Source organism: Myiozetetes cayanensis, unplaced genomic scaffold, assembly GCF_022539395.1.
Source record: "Myiozetetes cayanensis isolate MyiCay16 unplaced genomic scaffold, myiCay2020 scf17, whole genome shotgun sequence".
Taxonomy (NCBI): Eukaryota; Metazoa; Chordata; class Aves; order Passeriformes; family Tyrannidae; genus Myiozetetes; species Myiozetetes cayanensis.
Window position 1 is genome coordinate 5,960,416 of NW_026087378.1, and position 19,908 is coordinate 5,980,323.

Consider the following 19,908-nt stretch of genomic DNA (forward strand, 5'->3'; position numbering starts at 1 on the left):
GGGTGGATGTCAGCACTGGATTGAGGGCAGTGCTGGGTTAACAGTTGTAGTACTTGACCTTAAAGGTCTTTTCCAATCTAAAAGATTCCATGATTCTATACTAGAAGAGCAAGAGATGCTGGGAGATAGACTGCAGCCTACTTACTGCCAGCCAGCCCTTGCAATACCCTCCCCTCAATGACAAAAGCATGTCCCTTATAGTAAATAAACTCTTAAATGGGCCCTTTGCAAAGCCCAGCAGCTGTGACGGGGAGAGCTGAAGAGCACGTTGTGTGCCCGCTCACACATCCGCTCCCTCTCTGGAGAAGCAGGGCTCTCCTTTCTACTCTATTAATCCCTGGCCTATTTTCAAACATTTGGGTGCATTTAGTAACTTAAGTCTCTTCCCTCCCTCTCTGCTGTACCACTGTCCTTCAGCAGGGGCCTCACCTTGACCTGAACCCCAGGGGAGGCACAGTCTGGACACAGCTCCACAGGCAAGACTGGGGCAGGCACAGCCCTGACATCCCACAGCAACGTGATATGAATCCATAGGTGATGCTGCCCGGCGGGAATTGCTGAATAACTCGGGATATGAGGCACTTTGGGAACAACCTGTCCTCAAAAGATGCTTGAGTCTCATTTCCAGGTGAGGATCTGCACCCAGACCCTGTTCCCTTTGCCAGCTCCCCATGCACTTCCACATCTCCCTAGTGCCAGAGCAAGCTGCAGGTTATATTTCCAGGCCTGGCTACCCAAAAAGCAAAAGCTCTCCAGGAATGCTCCCAAGAGGCAAAGGACTAACATTACTCAGGAGCTTTCATTGCTCTGGCTGTTTTGGAGGATGAAGCAAAGGCGGCTCCTGATGTGAAAACTGCAGCTGCCCAAATTGCAAAGCAGGACCTACAGCAAGGGCAGGCGGTATTTTATAACAATACAAAAGCTGTGTTTGTGATCTCCCTCTCAACTAAGACTTTAAAAACAATAACAATCTGTTCGTCCAAAGTGGCTAAAAGTAGTGAATATACTGCCAAACTCGAGTCAGCTGCACACACCAACACCTGGGGGTCATACCCCACCTGTGTCCCCACTGACATGGCTGGGCAGTATCCCTCCCGTGCTCTACCCACCTTTGTGGCAGTGACACAAGGTACAAGCCAGCAGCACAGCAGGTAGCCTGCTCTGTTTGCAGTAACAATTTGGTGTTTATCACTGTGTGTTTTATCAGATGTATTTAACCTGAGCCAACTCTCTGCTAGTGTAAATCCTAAGTACCTTAAAATCTAATTTAACAGCTACTCCTGACTTCAAATGCTCAATTTTTTAATGCCTAGCATGTATCAATAAAACTATTTTTGTAGTGTAAAATATTTTAACAGGCCAAAGCTTTTCTTTTCCGACCACGGAACAGGAAAGGTTTGTCAGGTTTGGTTTTGGTGGTGCCATATTTTTTCCTCCAACATTTCTCTCTTTCAGTTCCAGCTGCCCCCAGAACTGCACAGTTTATATTTTAATAGCTTTACTAATGTTACCTTAGAGGAGAGAAATCAGTTCTTCAACACTCAAACTCCACTGCAAGCCTGAGGTTTCCTAACACTGTAGCTGAGCTTTGCAGTACCAAGGGTCAACTGACCAGTGCAAACAGCCCAACATTCCCTGTCCCTCCCACATCCACGTGCGCTGGATGCTGGAGTGATTTACATTGTCACTTGCTCATCTCTCAGTTTTGGCTACACAGAGCCACAACATCTGAAGTATAAACAGAGGTAGCCAAATAAATAAAAAGATTATTTAGACAACAAAGTCCTGGACCACAACATGTGCTACTGAAATGCCAATAATAAATAACAGTGAAAATACAGACCCCAACATGTGGACGTGGGATTTTTTTGTGCAGGAGGGTCCTGTCCCAAAGCTGGTGGCAGTTTGACTATTGAGCCTGCTGGAGGCTGGCTGACCCCCCAGCACTGTGAGGCACCTCCTCCCTCTGTGCCCTTGCTACCTGCCAACCCATGCTGCCCCCGGGTACTGCAAAATAAAAGTGACTGGCAAGACTCAAAATGCAGGAGACAGAACAACGCAGAAGATACTGATCTCCACAATCGAGAGGTTAATTGTCACTTCCCCTCAATGCTACATAATAATCATGGCCTGGACTGTTCTAAAGTGCATCTCCAGCTCCTGCACGAGTACCTATACTGTGTGTACCTATAGTGTAGTATAGACTCCACATCACACCAGCCTGTCACCTTTCAGTCCTTGTGCAATATGAAGCAAACAGCACCTGACTGGCAGTCCTAGTCCTGCGCTGGGTCTCCCCTGCTCGGGCAGCCTGTTAATGTTTATCTGAGGAGCTGACCTGGGGCCTCACACACCACACCGTTAGATCACACCCTTCCTTTGCCCGAGTGGCTCACATTCAGAGGACTTGGGGCACTGCTGACATCTCTCCCACGGCAGCAGGTAAGGGCACAGACAGGTGCAGATAACAAGGCAGAGAGGCAGGAGGGAAGGACTCAGCCACATTCTCTACCTCTGCTGTAGTGCTGAGCTGCAAAGGCAGCAAGTGGAGCTGAGTCAAAGGAGTAGAGGGCTTTTACAACTGTTCCTCCTTCCTAGCACCCTTTTCAAGCAGGATCTGTACCACTCTGGGAAAAAAAAGAAGGGAGCACTAGGAGTTTCCATATCCCAGCCCCGCACAAGCCAGGTGGGGTTTTACCATGAGGGGTGTGAGAGCTCGTGGAGCTTGTCCCCACACCTTGCAGCAGCAGCAGAGACCATCAGTAATGACACCCCCTCCTGCTCCCTGCCGTTCGGGGGGTGGGGTTCCCCTCCAGCATTCCCTGGGGTTGCCCCTGACGGCACCAGTGCTTGGGGCAAGTCCTTCTCTGAGCAGCCAAGAGAGCCAAGGCGACACGGGGACTGCAAAGAGGCGTCAGTAACCAGAAACCCTGCTCCACCCCCTTCCCAGCCTTCAGGACAGCGCATAGCGCTGCTCCAAAGCCCCTCTGCCTCCAGCACCGGGGGGTACCAGCCTGGGGGGACTCAGCTCCGGGCTGGTCTTCGCACTGCGTTTGCAAAGCTAGTTCTGCCACGGACCCAGCGACACCCTGGTGACCCATCCACGGACCACGGCACGGCCCAAGCAGCAACGCAACCAACACCCCCGTAGTGGGGGGAAAGCGCGTGGAAATTCGGGGGATCCACACACGGGCGGTGCCCGAGCGTTCCCCTGCGGGGCACCACGGTCCCACGGAGCGCCGGCAGGTCCCGTGGGTACCGTTTCCCCGCGCGTCTCCCGAGTGTTTCTGAAAGGACCCGCACTTGCACAACCTCCCGGCCCGCGGGTCCAGCCTGTCACGCAGCACGGCGGGTGCAGGCAGTGGGGGAGCTCCATTCCCCGCGTCCCCAGCCCAAATTGCTGCTTCCCTCCAGCTAGGGACTCCCAGAGAGCCAGCACTCGATAGCAGTGCTGTCCTGTCCTGCCGCCCAAACCTGCCCGCCAGTGTCTGCCGCCCCCCGCCAGCCTTGCCTGCCCGCCGCCAGCCCCGCAGCGCGGGGACACCAAGGCAGCGCCTCTTACACGGGGAAAAAAACCTCCACGACCAACCCAACAGACCTGCAGCCGTCCCACGGTCGGAGCTGAGCTGGGTGCCATGGAAAATAAAAACCCTCCTCCCCTCCCACCTTCCTCGGGCTCACTGTCATCTGAGACTTGTAGTTAAACAAACTGGGTGCTTTAAGAGCTTTTGGTTGGATGCAGAACGACGGTCTGTGGTTGCAGCAGCGTGTCACCCGACTTCCCAGTACAACATTCCTGAGTCCCACAGTAACAGGCTCACATTTTAGGCAAATAATCCATTTATTCCTATTATTATTATTTCAGCACAAAGTCCTGTAGCGTTTGGCGAAAAAGAATTCGCAGTTTCTGGGCGTTGATAGAACTGTCCCACTGCCGGCCACAGCCGCGGCCGTGACCCAGCCCTGCCGACCCGCGCTCAGCCTCCACTGCCAGCACCCCTTCCCCGCTATTTTGTCGCAGAGTGCCACCTCCGCACAGTCCCCCGGGCTGGGCAGCACTGGCACCACCGCCCGAGATGCCCATCTGTCCGGGGAGGGCTCCCACGGCCACCGGCTCGGTTATGAGAAGGGGACCGGGAGGAGTCCCGCGGGACACCCGGCTCCTCAGCGGGGCTGCCGCCGGGGCAGGGGGGGTCCAGCCCCAGCCCCGCTCCCGCCGCCCAGCACGGCCCTCCCGCAGCAGCCACCGGCTGCTCACAGCAAGGTCAAGAGGTAGTTCAACACCGGCCACGGCCAGGAAGTCCTTCCGGGAACGTGCATTCTGCACAGCCTCAAATCCCCCCGACCCCGCTCAAAAGACCCTCGGTCGTGCCCCTAATCAGGGAGGCTGCCAGCAGCCCACCTGCCCTACCCGGGGCCAGCCTCCATTTGCATAAGGTTTGAGTTTGGGGTTTCTTGCAGCCATTAGATTTTAAGAGCACTCTAGAAGAAGATCACTATTATTATTAAGGGGGGGGGGGGGAGTTGATTTTCCTTAGAAAGACTCCTCTGTAAAACCAGTGTGTGCCACGCCAGAGCCCACAGTACCCTACCCGCTAGGCACAGTACCTTTGCAGCGCAAAAAGTCCTCGGGGTGAGGGAAGGAACCCTCTTCGCAGAGCAACTCGCAGGCTTTATCCGGTGCCAGGGGGTAGCCGTTGTCCTCCTCATTGTAGTCGCTCCTGCCGTTGCTGTTGGAGTAGCCGTTGGCGTACATCTTCAGGGCAGACCGGCGGAAGCACAGGAGCTCCTGGAAGGCGTACCTGAAGTCCGGGCTCCGGCAGTAGATCAAAGGGTTGAAGGCAGAGTTGACATAGCCTAGCCAGTTCAAGAGGAGGTACACATACTTGGGAATGATGTTGTCCTGGATGACGTGCACGATGTTGACGATGAAGAAGGGCAGCCAGCACAGCGTGAAGGTGCCCATGATGATGCCCAGGGTCTTGAGGGCCTTGTGCTCCTTCAAGAATTTGGAGGCACGGCGGTACCCGGCTCCCCCTTCTGCTCCTGCTCCTTGTTCTGGGTGTGAAACCTCCCCTCGCTCCTGTCTATCTTCTGCAACTGCTTCTTGGCCACCTGGAAGACCCTGGCATACACAAATACCATGATGACGAGTGGCACGTAGAAGGAGATGATGGAGGAGGCAATGGCATAGGCTTGGTTGGTGAAAAAGTCACAACATGTGTCCTTCTCGTAGCACCGGATGGCCTCTGCATGGTCTGCCCGGTACCAGTGCATTTGGATGGGCAAGAAGGAGGTGAGGGCTGAGACCACCCACACGATGAGGATGACCACGCGTGCCTTGCTCTTAGTCAGCAGGCTCTGGTACTTGAAAGGGGAGGTGATGGCGAAGTACCGGTCCACGGCAATGACACAGAGGGTCTCAATGCTGGCCGTGACACAGAGCACGTCCAAGGAGGTCCAGAACTCACACCAGAAGTTCCCAAACTGCCACATCTCCATGATGATGTGGCAGGCGCCGAAGGGCACCACGGCCAGCCCCATCACCAGGTCAGCGCAGGCCAGCGAGGTGATGAAGTAGTTGGTGACAGTCTGCAGCCGCTGGAACCGGGCGATGGCAGTGATCACCAGCACGTTGCCGAAGACGATGGACAGCACGATCACCGACATGAGGATCCCCATGCCCACCATCCACACGTCCCGTGACACCGTGGGGTCGGCGGCGCTCTGGTTGGCACTGACGTTGCCGCCGGGCAGCTCGGTGCCTGCCACCGCCATGGCCCGCCAGCAGCCCCCCGGGGGCGGTGGGGGGGGCTCGGCTTTGCTTAGGGCTCCGCAGCAGCAGTGCTGCTCTGGGCGCCACGCATACGGGATAGCAGGTGCGGGGACGCTCCCGCCGTGCGAACCTGGCACCGGACCGGACCGGACCCGACCGTCCACTCCGCTCCCGTCCCGTCCGCCCCGTCCCGCGCGGGGCTGCCGCCCGCCCGCCCGTCTCCCAGCCCGTTCGGCGCCGCGGATCTTATAAAGTGACACCCGCCCGTGACATCAGCCCGCCGCAGCCAATGGCTGCCGGCACCCGCACCCCGAGCCCCCCCGCACCCCCGAGCTCCCCCTCCGCCTGCCCCACGCGTGTCACCGCTCCCCCCGGCCACGCGCGCTGCACCCCCGCGGTGTCCCCGCGCCTCTCGCGTGCTGCCCGGCACCATGGGCTCCCCCTGCTCCAGGTGTGATCCCTCCCCTCGCGGTGTCCTCACGTTCCCCCCTGCCCACGCGTGTCCGCCACACACCCCCCACGTGCAGCCTGCTGTGCGCTGTCCCCGTGCCTGCCACCTACAGTGCCAAGCAAGCACTCCCTACCTCAGCAGTGTCCCTGCAACCCCTGAACCACAAATGCCCCCAAACTCCTCCCAGTCCCAGAGTGTCCCTACACCTCTCACCCCGCCCACACACCCTGTGTGCTCCTGGGGTGTCACCAGGACACACGGCACCAGGAAAATCCTGAGGATGCTGAAGCTCACAAAGGCTTTGTCCCTAGTTGGGCACTGGAGTTTGGCTTTCCCGAGAACCCCCATCCTCACTGGTGACACCTCATACCAGGCTGTCACCCGTGTGCCCATCCCTGAGAGCCCCCAGCACAGCACTGTTACTGCAGCTTCATCCCCAGCTCTCAGCCCCCCAGCTGGCACCCAGGGTGGTGGGGTGCATCCAAGTGCAGGAGTCAGCACCCGGCCCCCAAAACCCCAGAGCTGGTCAAAGGCACAGACACCCCTCGACTGTCCCAGGGGCACTTACCAGGCAGGGAGCTCTGTGACTGCTGCAGCCAGGCATGCGGTCAGATCCAGACTCTATCACAAGTATTTCCCTCCAAAATAAACAAATTTGCTAAATAAGGACTAAGGAATCCTTAAAACTTCCTTTTAGCCTAACAGGAGATATTGCCGCTGCTGGAGTTTCATTTCTACCCATCGTTCTGAACTGGCACTGCCCAGCCTCGTGCTGCTCTCCCAGAGCAGTAAATCATGCTACCTGCTGGGACTGGGGTGCTTGTGGAGGTGATGGGTTTTCATAATTCTGCCTCATTTTTCCCTCATGGTAAGGTGGTACCATGGTCCCAGGGGCCAGGGTGCCAGCTGTGGCAGTGGGGCTGCAGCGGGGAGCAGCCTTCGCCCTGCCAGCCCCAATTGCGCTGCAGATATTTATAGAGAAGAGCTGCATGTACAGAGAGGAAGTTTTGTGGTTTAAAACTGAGGGGCAAATGAGGTACTGGAATCAGGAAACGAAAGGCAGTTTCAGTGGTATGAGGTGTCTGCCTAGGCAGGGTCCTTCCTGAACAAGTGGTTTCCCGCTCTTTCCACACTCCACTTCTGCATCCACTATTTCAGAGGTTTTAAAAATGCAGAGACATGAACAGAGGATCCACAGGGCACCCCTTCCCACTGCAGACATCTGCAGCCTTTGGGAAAACACTGAGAGGAGTCACTGTTTTGGTACAAATGACCTGAGCTAATTACCAGGAGCTCCCTCTGCCCAAAGGATAAATGAGATAAATAGGGCTGTCATTTTCCACACACACCAACAGGTGCAACTGTAACCCACTGGTGTTAGTCTGTAGAACCCCACTGGCCTTCACAGACCTCACACCAGCTGAGGGTGTGGTCCAGAGGCAGGCACAGGCTCCGAGAGCACTTGCTGGGTGTCATATCCATTCTCAGCTCTGGTGAACACAGGCCTCTACACGCTCTCTGCCCAGGGCCAGTAGCATTCACCTTTCAGGGATAGCACACCGAGAAGCTGCTGGAAAAGCAGAAGTGAAGATGAGATGCACTAGTGAGAGTGTGGAACAGAATGGGGAAGGAAAAGCAGAAGGTGTGGGAATTAGACTTCTATTTTAATAACTGATCTGAAATCTATAGAAAGCGCTCGAGTTAAGTGTCTGTTTTTGCTGGGCTGTTTCTGTGGGTTAGGCTAATGAATGGGACTACTCAGACACCAAATCAAAGCATCCAAAAACCATTAGGTCCCCTATCCTAATAGACATACATATGTTCATCCTGAGTGCTGACAGGAGGAGAAGCGGGTTTGGGAACTTGGTGGGAAATGAGCTCTGGAAGAATCAAAGCCGAGTTCTCTGCTTCTTAACAAGTGTTTTACCAAAGTCATCTCTATGTTCTGCAGGTCTCTGGTAACAGTCCTGCATCTCTCTCCAGAAGCTCTGAAGGACTCTGGCAGTTTTTGTGGCCCAGGGTGCAGAAATCAGCCAGTCAAGTAGTTTACAGCTAAATATATTTTCTTTGTTGTACTGTATCAAAAGAAACTTCAACCTCTGGTTAACAGGCTGTGGTGAATTAAGAAGAGAAAGGCTGATTTTTTTCTTCCTTGATTCTGAAGCTCTTGCACGTGTTGGCAATTCTTTCTCACCTCTGTGAGGTGTGTTGGGGTGGGCCCATGTCTTGAGCTGATTTCTGCTCATAAACAAGTGGGACGAGTGGCCACAGGTTCAAAATGAGGCCAGGAATTTGCCACACATAAAAATAAATTTCATCACCGGAAGTCTGAGTTGCTTTTGAGGTTTGCATGACTATCTGTGCTTTTGAGCAGTTCTTGGTTTTCCAGCATTTTCAGCACATCTGCGCCACTGACCCTGCTGCTTTGTCATCACGCTGATCTTTTCGCTTTTCATAATTGGATGTGTGCTCCCTCCTCACTGAGTGACATTTGAAGAACAGCCTGTGGGATCAATGAGAAAGCAGGGTTGGTAGAAGGAGGTAATCACTTTTATTAGCCCAGCTGATATAATTGGAAAAAACAGCCAGGCTTTTGGGCATGGAAGACCTTCCTGAGGACTGTGACTAGCAGGACGCTGGACATAACCCCGCCTGCCCAGATGCTTATCACAAGCTGGAAAGCACAAAGCACTGTGATATTAAGCAGCTGGCCAGACCGGGCTCTTGGCTAGTGCTTGGAAGTGACAGTCTCCAACACAGTGTTTGGCAGGACAGGAATTTGTAAAATTCCTTGCAGAGAACTGATAACTTGCAGTGTTTGTCTGGCGTGCCACTGTGGGGATGGTTGTAAGGTGTCAGCAGCAGCCTGAAGGAGGGAAGGATCCCTCTTGCACCAGCCCCTGCTGCAGGTGGGCTGCTGTCCACCCCGGCTTGACCCACACCGGGCACCCTTCAGACAGCATGGCACTGCCTGCTCAGAGGGGATTCACTCTGTTTCCCCCCTTTTTACTGCTGCATTCCTTTGCCTGTGTGTAGCTGTGGCTGTCAGCACTCAGCAGTGCTGGGGCAACCCACAGGAGGACAGACAGGGACAGTTTCTGTGGGTCACCTCTGCCTTCCTCTGGTGACCTAACTGCAGCCTCCCAGTACCCGAGTGGAGCCTATGAAGAAGATAGAGATGGACTATTCACAAGGGTCCTGAGTGATAGGACAAGGGGGAATGCCTTTAAACTGAAAGAGAGTAGGTTTAGATTAGATATCAGAAAAAATCCTTCCCTATTAGGTTGGTGAGGCCCTGGCACAGGTTGCCCAGAGGAGATGTGGCTGCCCCATCCCTGGAAGGGTTCAAGGCCTGGTTGGACAGGGCTTGGAGCAACCTGGGATAGGGGAAAGTGTCCCTGCCCATGGCAGAGGGTTGGAACAAGATGATCTTTAATATCCCTTCCAAATTATTCTGTGATTCCATGATTCTTTTGGCTTCCTCCTGCTGCTTCAGAGCAGCCTGGCAGGGGTCAGGGGGCTCTAGACATTTTAGCTGTGGGAGAAGAGTGCAAGCTCCTGGCTCCCAATTTCTTTTCCTCTCTTGCTCTCTAAGCCATGAGAGGGAGCCACCTCTGACTCACAGCTCCCCGTTAATCTCTCCTTTATGCTCGTTTGGAGCAATGGTGAAATCAAAATTAGGGTGTGAGTGATAAAGTGGGGGGTTTTTGTTTGTTCAGCTGCAGGTAGGTGTGAAATGCCTGAGACAACACCTGTCAGGAGCATCCCTAACACTGGCACAGGTGCCACTGTCCCTCCATCATCCCACGTGAGGGTGCTGTGAAAGTGGGAAAGGAAACTGAGCAAGGAAGAACCTCCTGCACCAAGGCAGGAGGATGCTCCGGTCCTCTCTGTGCATCTCCCAGAGCATCTGCTGAGTGTGGGAGATCACAGCTATTAACCTCTGGAGTACCAGGACTTGTAAGGAGGTAGGGTTTTTTTTTTTTTCAACTAGACTAAAGGAAAAGGAAACTGCTGAACATGAGCAATGACCCCAGTGAAAACTGAAGCACTTTATATGGAACATGACACTGGCTGGAACAGCTGAACACCAGAGATTCATTGTCTCTGGGCCAAATACTGAACTGCTCTCCTGTAAATCAGCACTGATGGTGAATACAGGTTACAAAATGACACAACATGAGGGCAGCAGAGGAAACAGAAGAGAGCATCAGAATAACAGCCAGAGATAAAACATTGTTATCAAGACCTTTTTCTTCTCCTTACTGTTTTTCCCATAATTGAACAGCATTTTCACAAGCAGAGGCCATCTCTGTCTCTAACCCACACCTCCCTCTTGGCTTATCCCTGGCAACGACCTCTGAGCCCAGCAGTCTTTTCTTGTCCTCTCCCCAGGATCTTGTTTCCTTGCATGGTGCAGAGCCGGGAGGTGAGGCTGCAGCAGGGGAGCTTGCCACACAGTGGAGGATTTTTGAGTGCTCCAGGCATCAGCACCAAGGTGGCTTCTGCTCCTTTACCCCCATCCAGCAGACCAGAGGGGACACTAGTCAGGTGCAATGGGCACCTGGGGCTGCAGAGCTGATAAGGCATAAATGTAGCCATAATTTCACGGCACCCAGGGCTGGGGTCACACTGAACTGCATACTCATAGTGTGAGGCAAAGTCTGATTCAAAGACAAATGCACCAAGTTGTGGCCAAACTAGATGTGCCTTTTAATTTATAACCTCTTCCCTGCCTTTGTTCTTTCAAGGTGTCCTGAGGTCCTCAGATAATGCTCAGTATCATCAGGCAGAAGGCAATTTGTGACTGACCTGGTGTAAAGCTCTGACACGTGTAAATAATGGGCATGGATAAAGGAGGCACACCAGGGAAGAACAGAGAAGCACAGGGTGCTCTGCGCTCTCCACTTCTCCATCAGTGAGGGTCTACTGTCCTGCTCTTGAGGATACAGGTCCCTGTTTGCAGTGGGGAGAGGCCTCCACCTCATTCCTAATTTTAGAAGGCTACTTCATGAGCTTTATAGGAAAAGGAACTCAATGTGCCGGAATATGTGCCCAGTTCTACTGAGTCCAAGAGGAAATTTGTTTTTTCCTGAGAGCTTTCTTATCAAATCTGCTACATATCAAACCCAAAATAGCTTGTGTGGCTGCTGCTCAGAGCAAGTTTTCCCTCAGCTCCAAGGGATGGTTTGAGAGCTGGAGAAGGATTTGCTGCAGGGTGACATGGCCATGATGGGTGCTGCAGGGATGTGCTTCATCTGGAGCAAACCCAGGGGTGGGGTTAATTTTTGTCAATCACCATTTCCACTGGGCAGGGCCCTTGGCATGGTTGAAAAGCAGCTACACCAACACATGCAGTGCAATCCCTGCAAAGCGACAAGGTCTGAGCTCTTGGGCAAGTGCATTGGTGGCTCCGGAGCTGGAGTGTCAATATGCACATGGAGAAAATGCTCCACTGTTTGGCATTTGCTTCCTAGATCACATGGATCTTTGTGTCCTTAATTTTCTGTTTTCCCTTACTGAATTAGAATCAATTAATCCCTATTTCTCCTGGTACTTAAAGAGGACATCCAGTAATGTCTGTCAGGTTTTTTTTGGAGCAGACTTCACAGGCTGATGCTAAGAAGTTTGTTGTTCTCTGGGGTTACAATGTACAGTGTCCCTCATCCTTACCCTAAATACATTGCTGGAAAAGGACAATCACAATTCAAACGTGGCTTAGGTTATGCCAGGCTTGTCCCATTTCTTTGTAATGCTTCAGCCTGAGTGTAGCCACCAGTCTTCCCGTTTTACACAGAAAATGGAAATTTGCAATGGTAATTGTCATAGAGATTTTGCTCTTAGCCTAGAAGTGCATTGATGTCTGAAAGAAAGTCAGTAGTTGTATTATGCAAGGTTTGGGGGGCCGAAAGATCGTTTAGAAGTGAATGTGTTTGAGGAAAATGATCAAACTGAGAGTCCTGGACATAAACACCTCCAGAACATGCAAAGATATTTATTTAACTGGTTACCATCAACCAATGTTCCTAACTGAGGATCGTTTCTAGTCTCAAGAGGGGTAGTAAGCACTGAGGTATCGAGGCTGAAGTGTAGGACAGGCAGAATTCAGTCTCCATAGTTCACACATCGCTTGCCCCGTCTCAGCCTGATCCTGACATCTGATGTGAACCCTGTTTAAATTATTCCCCCTCGGGGAGAAATTTGCAGCACATTTCCAGGTCGTATTGCACATCCTACCAACTATATAGTATTCTCATTTCCTCTGCTCTTTAGAACTCGGGCTAAATGCAGAGAAAGCCATGAAAATGAAAGGCACCTCTTTTTACCCACCTCACCACTTTTTACCCACCCCAGACCGCTCTGGAATGTCAGACAAACACTGTTTAATTTAATTAAACAATGTCAGTTTATTGCTTTTAGATGGGCTATTGTGTGTGGCATTCACCTTGGAGATGGTATCTGTGAATGGTGCTTTGTATGTTACTGCGTTTTAATAGCACCTGCGATTACATCTCTGGCTAGTGTTTTTATTTGCTATAGTATGGTAATTGGGTGATTTTAATCTGTAGTTGATTTTATTTTTAATTTTTTTTTCTTTTTTTATGTTGCTAGCCCTGAGGGAAACTGTGTAAGACTGTCTCTTACTAAAATTAGCCTTGGCAAGCTCAAATTCACCCCTTCCGCCAGCTCACGGCAGAACACTTGGGAGAAAAAATGGTTGCATGTCCGACCAGATAAACAGAGAACCTGCAAGCCTGGCTTTTCTATCCTGCTCCCGCTAGTAACCTTTTCAATGGAGGCACAGACTCAACATTTTGAGAACCTTGTATCCTCCAGAATTCTTTCCTGTTCCCCAGGGAACAGGAATGTTCTCCCTCAGCTCACCAGCCAAGTATCAGAGGCTCAGCTTTTTGCCTAAACCCCCCCCGCCACCCTCCATGTGCCTGATGCGTGAGGACTTTTTGATTACATCCCTGGAGATGCTGGTGCAGCGATGGTCCAGCCCTGGCAGTCAGCACAGAAAGCAGAGAATTTCTGCAGGAGACCAACCCCTGTGCCTGCACTTCTCTCACACAGTCACCTGTGTCCAGCTCTTTGAGTCCCTGCGGACACCAGAGGCCCCCAGGAGGAGTTTTCTGTACTTGGGTTTCCAGTTCTAAAACCTTCTTTCCCCAAAAAATCTCTGACTTCCATACTGCAGCTGAGCTGCTCCTCAGGGCACGGCAGAAGGCAGAAGGCCAGGGCAGGTAAACCAGGAGTCATAATGAAGATCTTAATGTATGAGTGGAGCATAACACGTTGCTGGCTCCCAGCCTTCTGCCCGGAATGAGAGAAATTAATACAACGTTCCTGGTGTGCCTATAAATATTTCTGCAGTGAATTGAGCCCTGCCCAGCCATTGATTTCCCACTTCAAAGGTCAAAGCCATTTGGTTTCATAATCACTTGTGTAACCAACCCTCTGATGGAAAGTAGAAAGTAGGGAAAGGTGTCCCAGAGACCTGGAGGAGCAGGAGGTGCAACGAGGGAGATCCTGCATTTCCAAAATGCAAAGCTAGATGTAAACATCAGATGAGAATTAGGGAAGGGAGGAGACAGAAATGCCATTGCCCTGTCACGAGGCAGAATCCCTCACTCCAGACCACCTCAGTTTCATCCATGGGGTTTCCAGCAACCCGCCTGGACTCCTCTCCTGAGGTGTTTGTTACCCGGAAAATCACTCTGAGCTCTTCTCCCCACCACTGACGGATCCCTCTGAGTCAGGGGTTGAAGGCTCTTATCTGTGCCTGGCAGCTCTGCTGCCCAGCCAGAGAAGAGCAGCACACATGAAGCTCATGGAAAGGTACATTATTTTTTTGGGGGGATTCTGCAAATGCAGATGGAAACAAATCAATTTCATCCTTAAAATGAAACAGTCTTGGTGATGTGGCAGCTAAAGGGCTTGTGTGCTTTCCCCCAGTGCACCCCAATGGCAGCAGAGAACTGGTGTGCTGTATTTGCCTTGTCCATCTTCTTCACTCAGGAAGAACCCATTTGTTTCCCAGCAGGACCACAAGGGCCTTTCATTCCAGTTTTTAACCTCTCTGCAAGTCAGCTCAGCTCCCCAGTGTCCCTGTTGTCCCTGTCAGTGATGAATTCATTAGTCATCACAGTTTTATTCGTGATGTAACCACAGAAAACCAGCAGGATGCATGTACTCTGTGAGTACAGCACTCACAGGGAGAGACCTGTGCACATCCCTGTGCTCCATGAAGGATTAGCCAGGAGGGTGGTGGGGCAGGACCCCAGGGACTTCCCAGCTCTCTGTGGGAGCGCGCTCCCTGTCTACTGAGGGCACACAGGGAAGGTGTGTGTCCCTTTGCTGCCTTTACAGCAGCTGCTTCAGCTTCTCAAGTCTGACGTGTGGTAGAGCAGCAGTGTCTCCATCCCAGAGCTGACAACACAGGGCTGAGCACATCAGGGAACAAGAAACAGGAACTTTTGTCTGTCAGTTGTTTATAAACCCCTTGTTTCTCACAAGATTTTTTTTCAGCAGATCCTTAGTTTCATCTCCTAAACTGCTCTTGCATAGCTGAAAGAAACTGAGACTGAGGAGATCACAGCAATCCAAGCACAGTGTCCTTATTAGGGCTGGGGGCACAGCATTTGTGGGTAGCTTGGACACTCAGCTGCAGATTCAGGTGGGTCAGGAGATGTTACTACCACCAACTCAACGTACCACCAGGATTTCTCTCCAAAAAAACCAAGAGGTGATTGAGGTGAAGGCTTCCTTTTGAGATTAACTCGCTCCTTTAGTTTCCATACAAACTTTATTAGCTTCCAGAAAATTGGCTGAGGTTAAAAGATCGTGGGTGATTTTACAGGCACAGCAGAGATGTGGAGGAGACCCGGTGTCTGGCCATGTCTGATGTCGCTGCACCAGCTCTAACTGTGCTGTGCAGTGTATCCCAGACTGTTCATCTGGAAAAAAAGCTGTGTTCCTTTCCAGATTTAGAGGTTTAGGGCAGTTGATAGACTGTGGTTGACAGACCCTAGTAAAAAGAAACATCTAATAGGAAGGTATGCATTCCTTTTCCTTGTAAATCTCAGTTCATTCCTATTGCATGAGTTAAAGCAGCTGCTGAGTTCAAGTGGGTGCAGTTTTAAAAGGGAAAATCCTGCTTGAAGTCCAAAATAAATAATAATGAATATAGCCATATGAAAAGCAATTATAAGGCTTTAAATAAGGTGAACTAAACCAAACAGCACTCCTGTCCTTTACCTGCTAGCAACTTGGGTTCAGCAGTGGCATTTCCCAGTCAGAGTGGATGTGGATGGTTTATTGGAGCAGGTAAAGCAGCTCAAAGCACACAGAGTGGCTGTGTCTCACAGGCCTCTGGTGCCAAGAGTAACAATCTCCTCCTTCAGACCAAGTGTGAGACCAGGAGGTCATGTGCTCTGGCTCCATCACTCCTGTCACCAGCCAAGTCACCGATCCTTTCTTTTCCCCCAGAGATTTAAAGCTCATTAATTAAACAATCATCACAGTCTATGTTATTATTGTCGTTTTGAATGAAGTCAGCAGTTTTTGTGGGAGATGTGGGAGACCCCAGTTCACAGGAGCTTTGATGTGTGGGCAGGAACAAAGACATCTGGCCCAGCCCTGTGAGACCCAGCTCTTGGCTCTTTCATGCCTGGTCGCTGCTTTCTGAAGCTCAAATTCTTCAGAATTTGTGCAGGGTCTGGAGGGTGGGGACTCAGCATGCTGTCAGTGCCCAGGGTGAAAAGGGCAGCCACAGGGGTGGGCAAGAAACAAAATATGTCTAAAGGATATACAGACATATATATAATATATATATGTCAAACAGTTATATCTATAAAGTATCTCTGCCATCCTTTATATAGCAGAGGAATAGGTAAAATCCTGGTGGTCTCAAAAGCTGCCTTGTGAGCAGGGAGTTCCCTGCATGTTCTGGACTTCTTCATGTCTCAGTGCCTTCATGTAAGCAATTCCCTCTGCGAGACAGCCGTCATAACCACGGCACTGGGAAACAGAATAGGACAGGAACTTGGTTATGAGCCCTTCACAACCACAGGGGAAACATCTCATTAGCAGCTCTGGCTGCAGGAGGGCTCTCTGTGCCATGTGCACTTGGTTATCCCTTTCACCGGAAATGTTCCCGTTAATCCCCAGTTTCCTCCTCCTGTGCCCAGTTACTTTACAGATGATGTGGATGCACAGGCTAACACAGCCAGGGAGCTGGGAGACCTATGGGGCAGGGGCAGGAAAAGGACTGGAAGGCAATCCTATCATCCTTTATGTAGCAGAGGAATGGGTGAAATCCCAGTGGTCTCAAAAGCTGCCTTCTGGGCAGTGGGTTCCCTGCATGCTCTGGATTTTCCTGGTTCACTGATCTACTTCTTTACATCTCAGTGCCTTAATGTAAGTGAATATGTATCTGCCTGGATCCAGATTAACATGTCAAACCTTTGCATCTGATCTCTGAACCTCTTTTTGCCTCATGATGTGAGATATTGACTAAAACCCCTTTTGCTTTTATATTTTAGGACATCAAAGAACTAAAAAGGGCAGTCAGGTACCATAAAGGACCTTTCTCGGAAGCATTGGCTTTTGGAGTAAACAGGATCTGGAGTGTAAAGAGACAAGATTCAGGAAAATGAGGAATCCACCTGAGGGTGAGCATTAATGTAGAGCTCAAGTCATTGGATCTGAAGAGGCAAATGGAATGGGTGAGGGTGTTAAGCACCTCAGCCTGCATGGCTGGACAGGAGTAGCTGCTGTGTGTGTTAATGAACCTCCTCTATTCAACAAGGAAAGCCTCTGTGGGTGGAGATGACTCAGAACTGCTGATGTGAAGTAAAATTTTAATGCACTGTCTCTAGTAACAGTGTAGGGAGGACAGATCTTTTATTATCCCTGCAATGCTTCAGGAGAGAAGGGAAGCAGTTGTAAAACTGGCCTTATCATGGACCAGAGACACTGTTACTGCATCCCTTCTAGAGTCTTGCTGACATGCTGTCAACAGGCTACTGAATATTGTAATTAATTGTGAAACGTGCTAGTGGAGGAGAATAGCAGAGGAAAGAAAGAAGAAAGAAACTAAATGGCTGCTGAAGAAATATTTTCACCTACTTTCAGGATAGGAACACTTCTTTCCTTACTGTTTTGGAAGGAGTTTCTTCCTCTCAGGTTTTTCCTGCACACTGTGATAGGGTGGAATGGGGGGAGCATGAGCACACAGGGATGATAATTGTGGGAATAACTGTTCCCATGGATGCAGGCAGAGGAAAAGGTGGAATGAGAGGAAAGAAAAAATGTGCAATTAGAGGCAATTTTTGCATTGTTGACAAGCCAGGGTTGTCTAATAATTAGTTTAATTTCTTAGTGCCCAGTGAGCACCTAAAATTATAAAGCATTCAAGCTTCTGTTTGCCTGGCCCACAACTCATGTTCTTGGCATTCCACAGGGATGCAGCTTGTGTTCTCTCTGCCTTGGTAAAGGTCATTCATATCGGACCCTATTACAGCTTCCTGTCATACAGCATGAAAAGATGTCTTTCTAGTTAGTCTCCAAGGGATATTCTTAAAATCCCACATCACAGTGGATCTCTGCTTGGCTCTACACTCAGAATAATTCAGAGCTGGATTTTGAAACTCCTCAGGGTAGAGATACTGAAATACAACTCATCCTTTTGGATTTCCATACTGTACTCCATCTTCAAGGGATGGAATACACTGCAACAGAGGAATGATTAGGACATCAGCTGGCAGTGCTCCTAGTAGTGAGTTGTCTTCATATCTGACCATATAGGGTATTAAGGTCGAGAGTCCAAAACTGTTTTAATAAGAAAACAACATGAAATCTATATTCTGCATCCAGTGAAGTGCATTTGCAAGCACTGAAATGAGCCTGTGGCTCTGCAGTGTACTGGGAAATTGCTCCTTGCATTTTAAATCTTACAATATATGAGAGTTATAACTTGGAGTATCTCATGGAAATGCTAACTGGGCTCTGTGGTTACAGGTATTGAGGACAGCTGTATATTGAGAAATGTAAGGGAAGGACCTTTCAGATGTGTCTCTACATTTCTAGAAGATGAAGCACTTAATGTAAAAGAAAAAACCCTTCAATTATTGCAGGGATGATATGACTACTTGTTTGCAGCAAGAAAAGCAAAACTGAATGGATTTCTAAGATACAGGAGTAGTATTTCATAACCTGAAAGGTAAATACATAAAAACTGGGTACTTTCTACTTTAAACACAAACCAGAGAAAGGTTAAAACTGCAGCCCTAAAATAAGTCTATTGTAGATGGTAAGAATAGGTTTATTTTCCATGTAAAGGCAAGATAAGGAAGCATTTACTGATGCCTTGTTCTGGTAAGACCATATCTGACTAACAAGTGGATGAAGATTATTATTGCTCACCTCCTCTACCCAAAGCCCATTTTAAAGGAGATGGAAGCAACTTCGTGAACAAAACACAGACAAAAAAGAGCTTTCTCCTGTTTCAGGTGTGCAATGCACATGAAAAAACTTACATATTGTTTGTGGAGGTAAAAGTTTATTCACCTACATGAATGCTTCTTTGACATCCTTCTTTATATGCCTCCAGAGAATATTCTTTCTGCTGGAAGGTTCTTTCTGGAATTTTCTTTTTTCTTTTTGACTGAGGGAAGATCAGAAGAACAGCAACATAAGACTTTGTAGCTACTCTGATTATAAGAAAATAAAGTGTCAAGGACCTTTACACATCATATTTCTGCTTTTCTTCTTCCAGACTAAGGAAAGGTGGGAACAGGGACCACTGCTTATGACAGCAGCTGCAACAGGGTTATTAAGACTGAAATCACAAACAAGGAGTTTCTGGAGGTTTCTCCCTCTATTATTTGGTGGCAACATCTGGGAATATATTATGAATTCCTCATGGACAGTGGAGGTTCCACTGATATTATAGGAGATCATCTCTAGCATAGTGCCCATTTCCACATGTCCTCAGTTTTGGACATTTTAAACTAGTTTGGATATGCTTTGAACGTGCAGAAAACTCTGAGATTTGTACAGTACATTTGGCCAAGACACTGGACAATATCAGCCTCATCCCAGGATTTTGTTGCAAGCTTCCCAGCCTGGTGCAGAAAGTCAGAAGATTCTTTAAAGTCTGTACATGCTGACGTAAACAGAACCTCTCACTGTGGAAATAAAACTAAAGGGAATTTCTGGCACAGTGCAGTGTGATACATAATTTTGTCATGACCTCTCCAAGCTCTATCTCTTTGCTTGGCACCAATGTTAAACATTTGACACGTGAATTTGAATTTATTTCTATCTACAAGACTCAGAAGACCCTGTGGGCCAAAGCACACGAGCCACCTCTCAAGGTCCTTGTCCTTTCTGCTCCCTGCAGAAGCAGAGAAACAGTATCAATATTATTTTTTCAATTCAAGAGAAGACGAAATATGGGAAAGATTAAGTGAGTTGCTCAGTGGCACGCAGGAAATTGGTAGCAGAGCAAATCCCATTTTCCAGATGCTCTGTGTGTGCCCTTAAGGAAGGTTTTCTCCCACTGGCACATGGCCTGGAGCAGCGAGGAAGTTACATCCCACTCCAGCCCCATGTCTAATCTGCATCTCTGCCAACTGCAGCTCTGCCCTGTTGGTTCAGTATCTCTCCCAGACAG

General features: G+C 49.8%; 1 protein-coding gene and 2 long non-coding RNA genes across 11 annotated transcripts in view; 1 reads left to right on the forward strand and 2 right to left on the reverse strand.

Annotated features, from left to right (window-relative positions):
* ADRB2 (adrenoceptor beta 2) overlaps nucleotides 1–5,970 on the reverse strand; it is a 32,344-nt gene extending 26,374 nt beyond the window's left edge. The window contains 2 exon segments of the mRNA XM_050312510.1: nucleotides 4,609–5,037; nucleotides 5,040–5,970. Coding sequence (XP_050168467.1) covers nucleotides 4,609–5,037; nucleotides 5,040–5,778 — 1,168 coding nt within the window. The 5' untranslated portion in view covers nucleotides 5,779–5,970.
* Nucleotides 1–19,908, reverse strand: part of LOC126638554 (uncharacterized) — a 1,011,613-nt gene that overhangs the window by 26,374 nt on the left and 965,331 nt on the right. The gene's annotated exons all lie outside the window — the stretch shown is intronic.
* LOC126638555 (uncharacterized) overlaps nucleotides 2,388–19,908 on the forward strand; it is a 39,857-nt gene continuing 22,336 nt past the window's right edge. The window contains exon 1 of the long non-coding RNA XR_007628630.1: nucleotides 2,388–2,442. This is a non-coding gene — a long non-coding RNA (uncharacterized LOC126638555). The remainder of the gene's footprint in view (nucleotides 2,443–19,908) is intronic.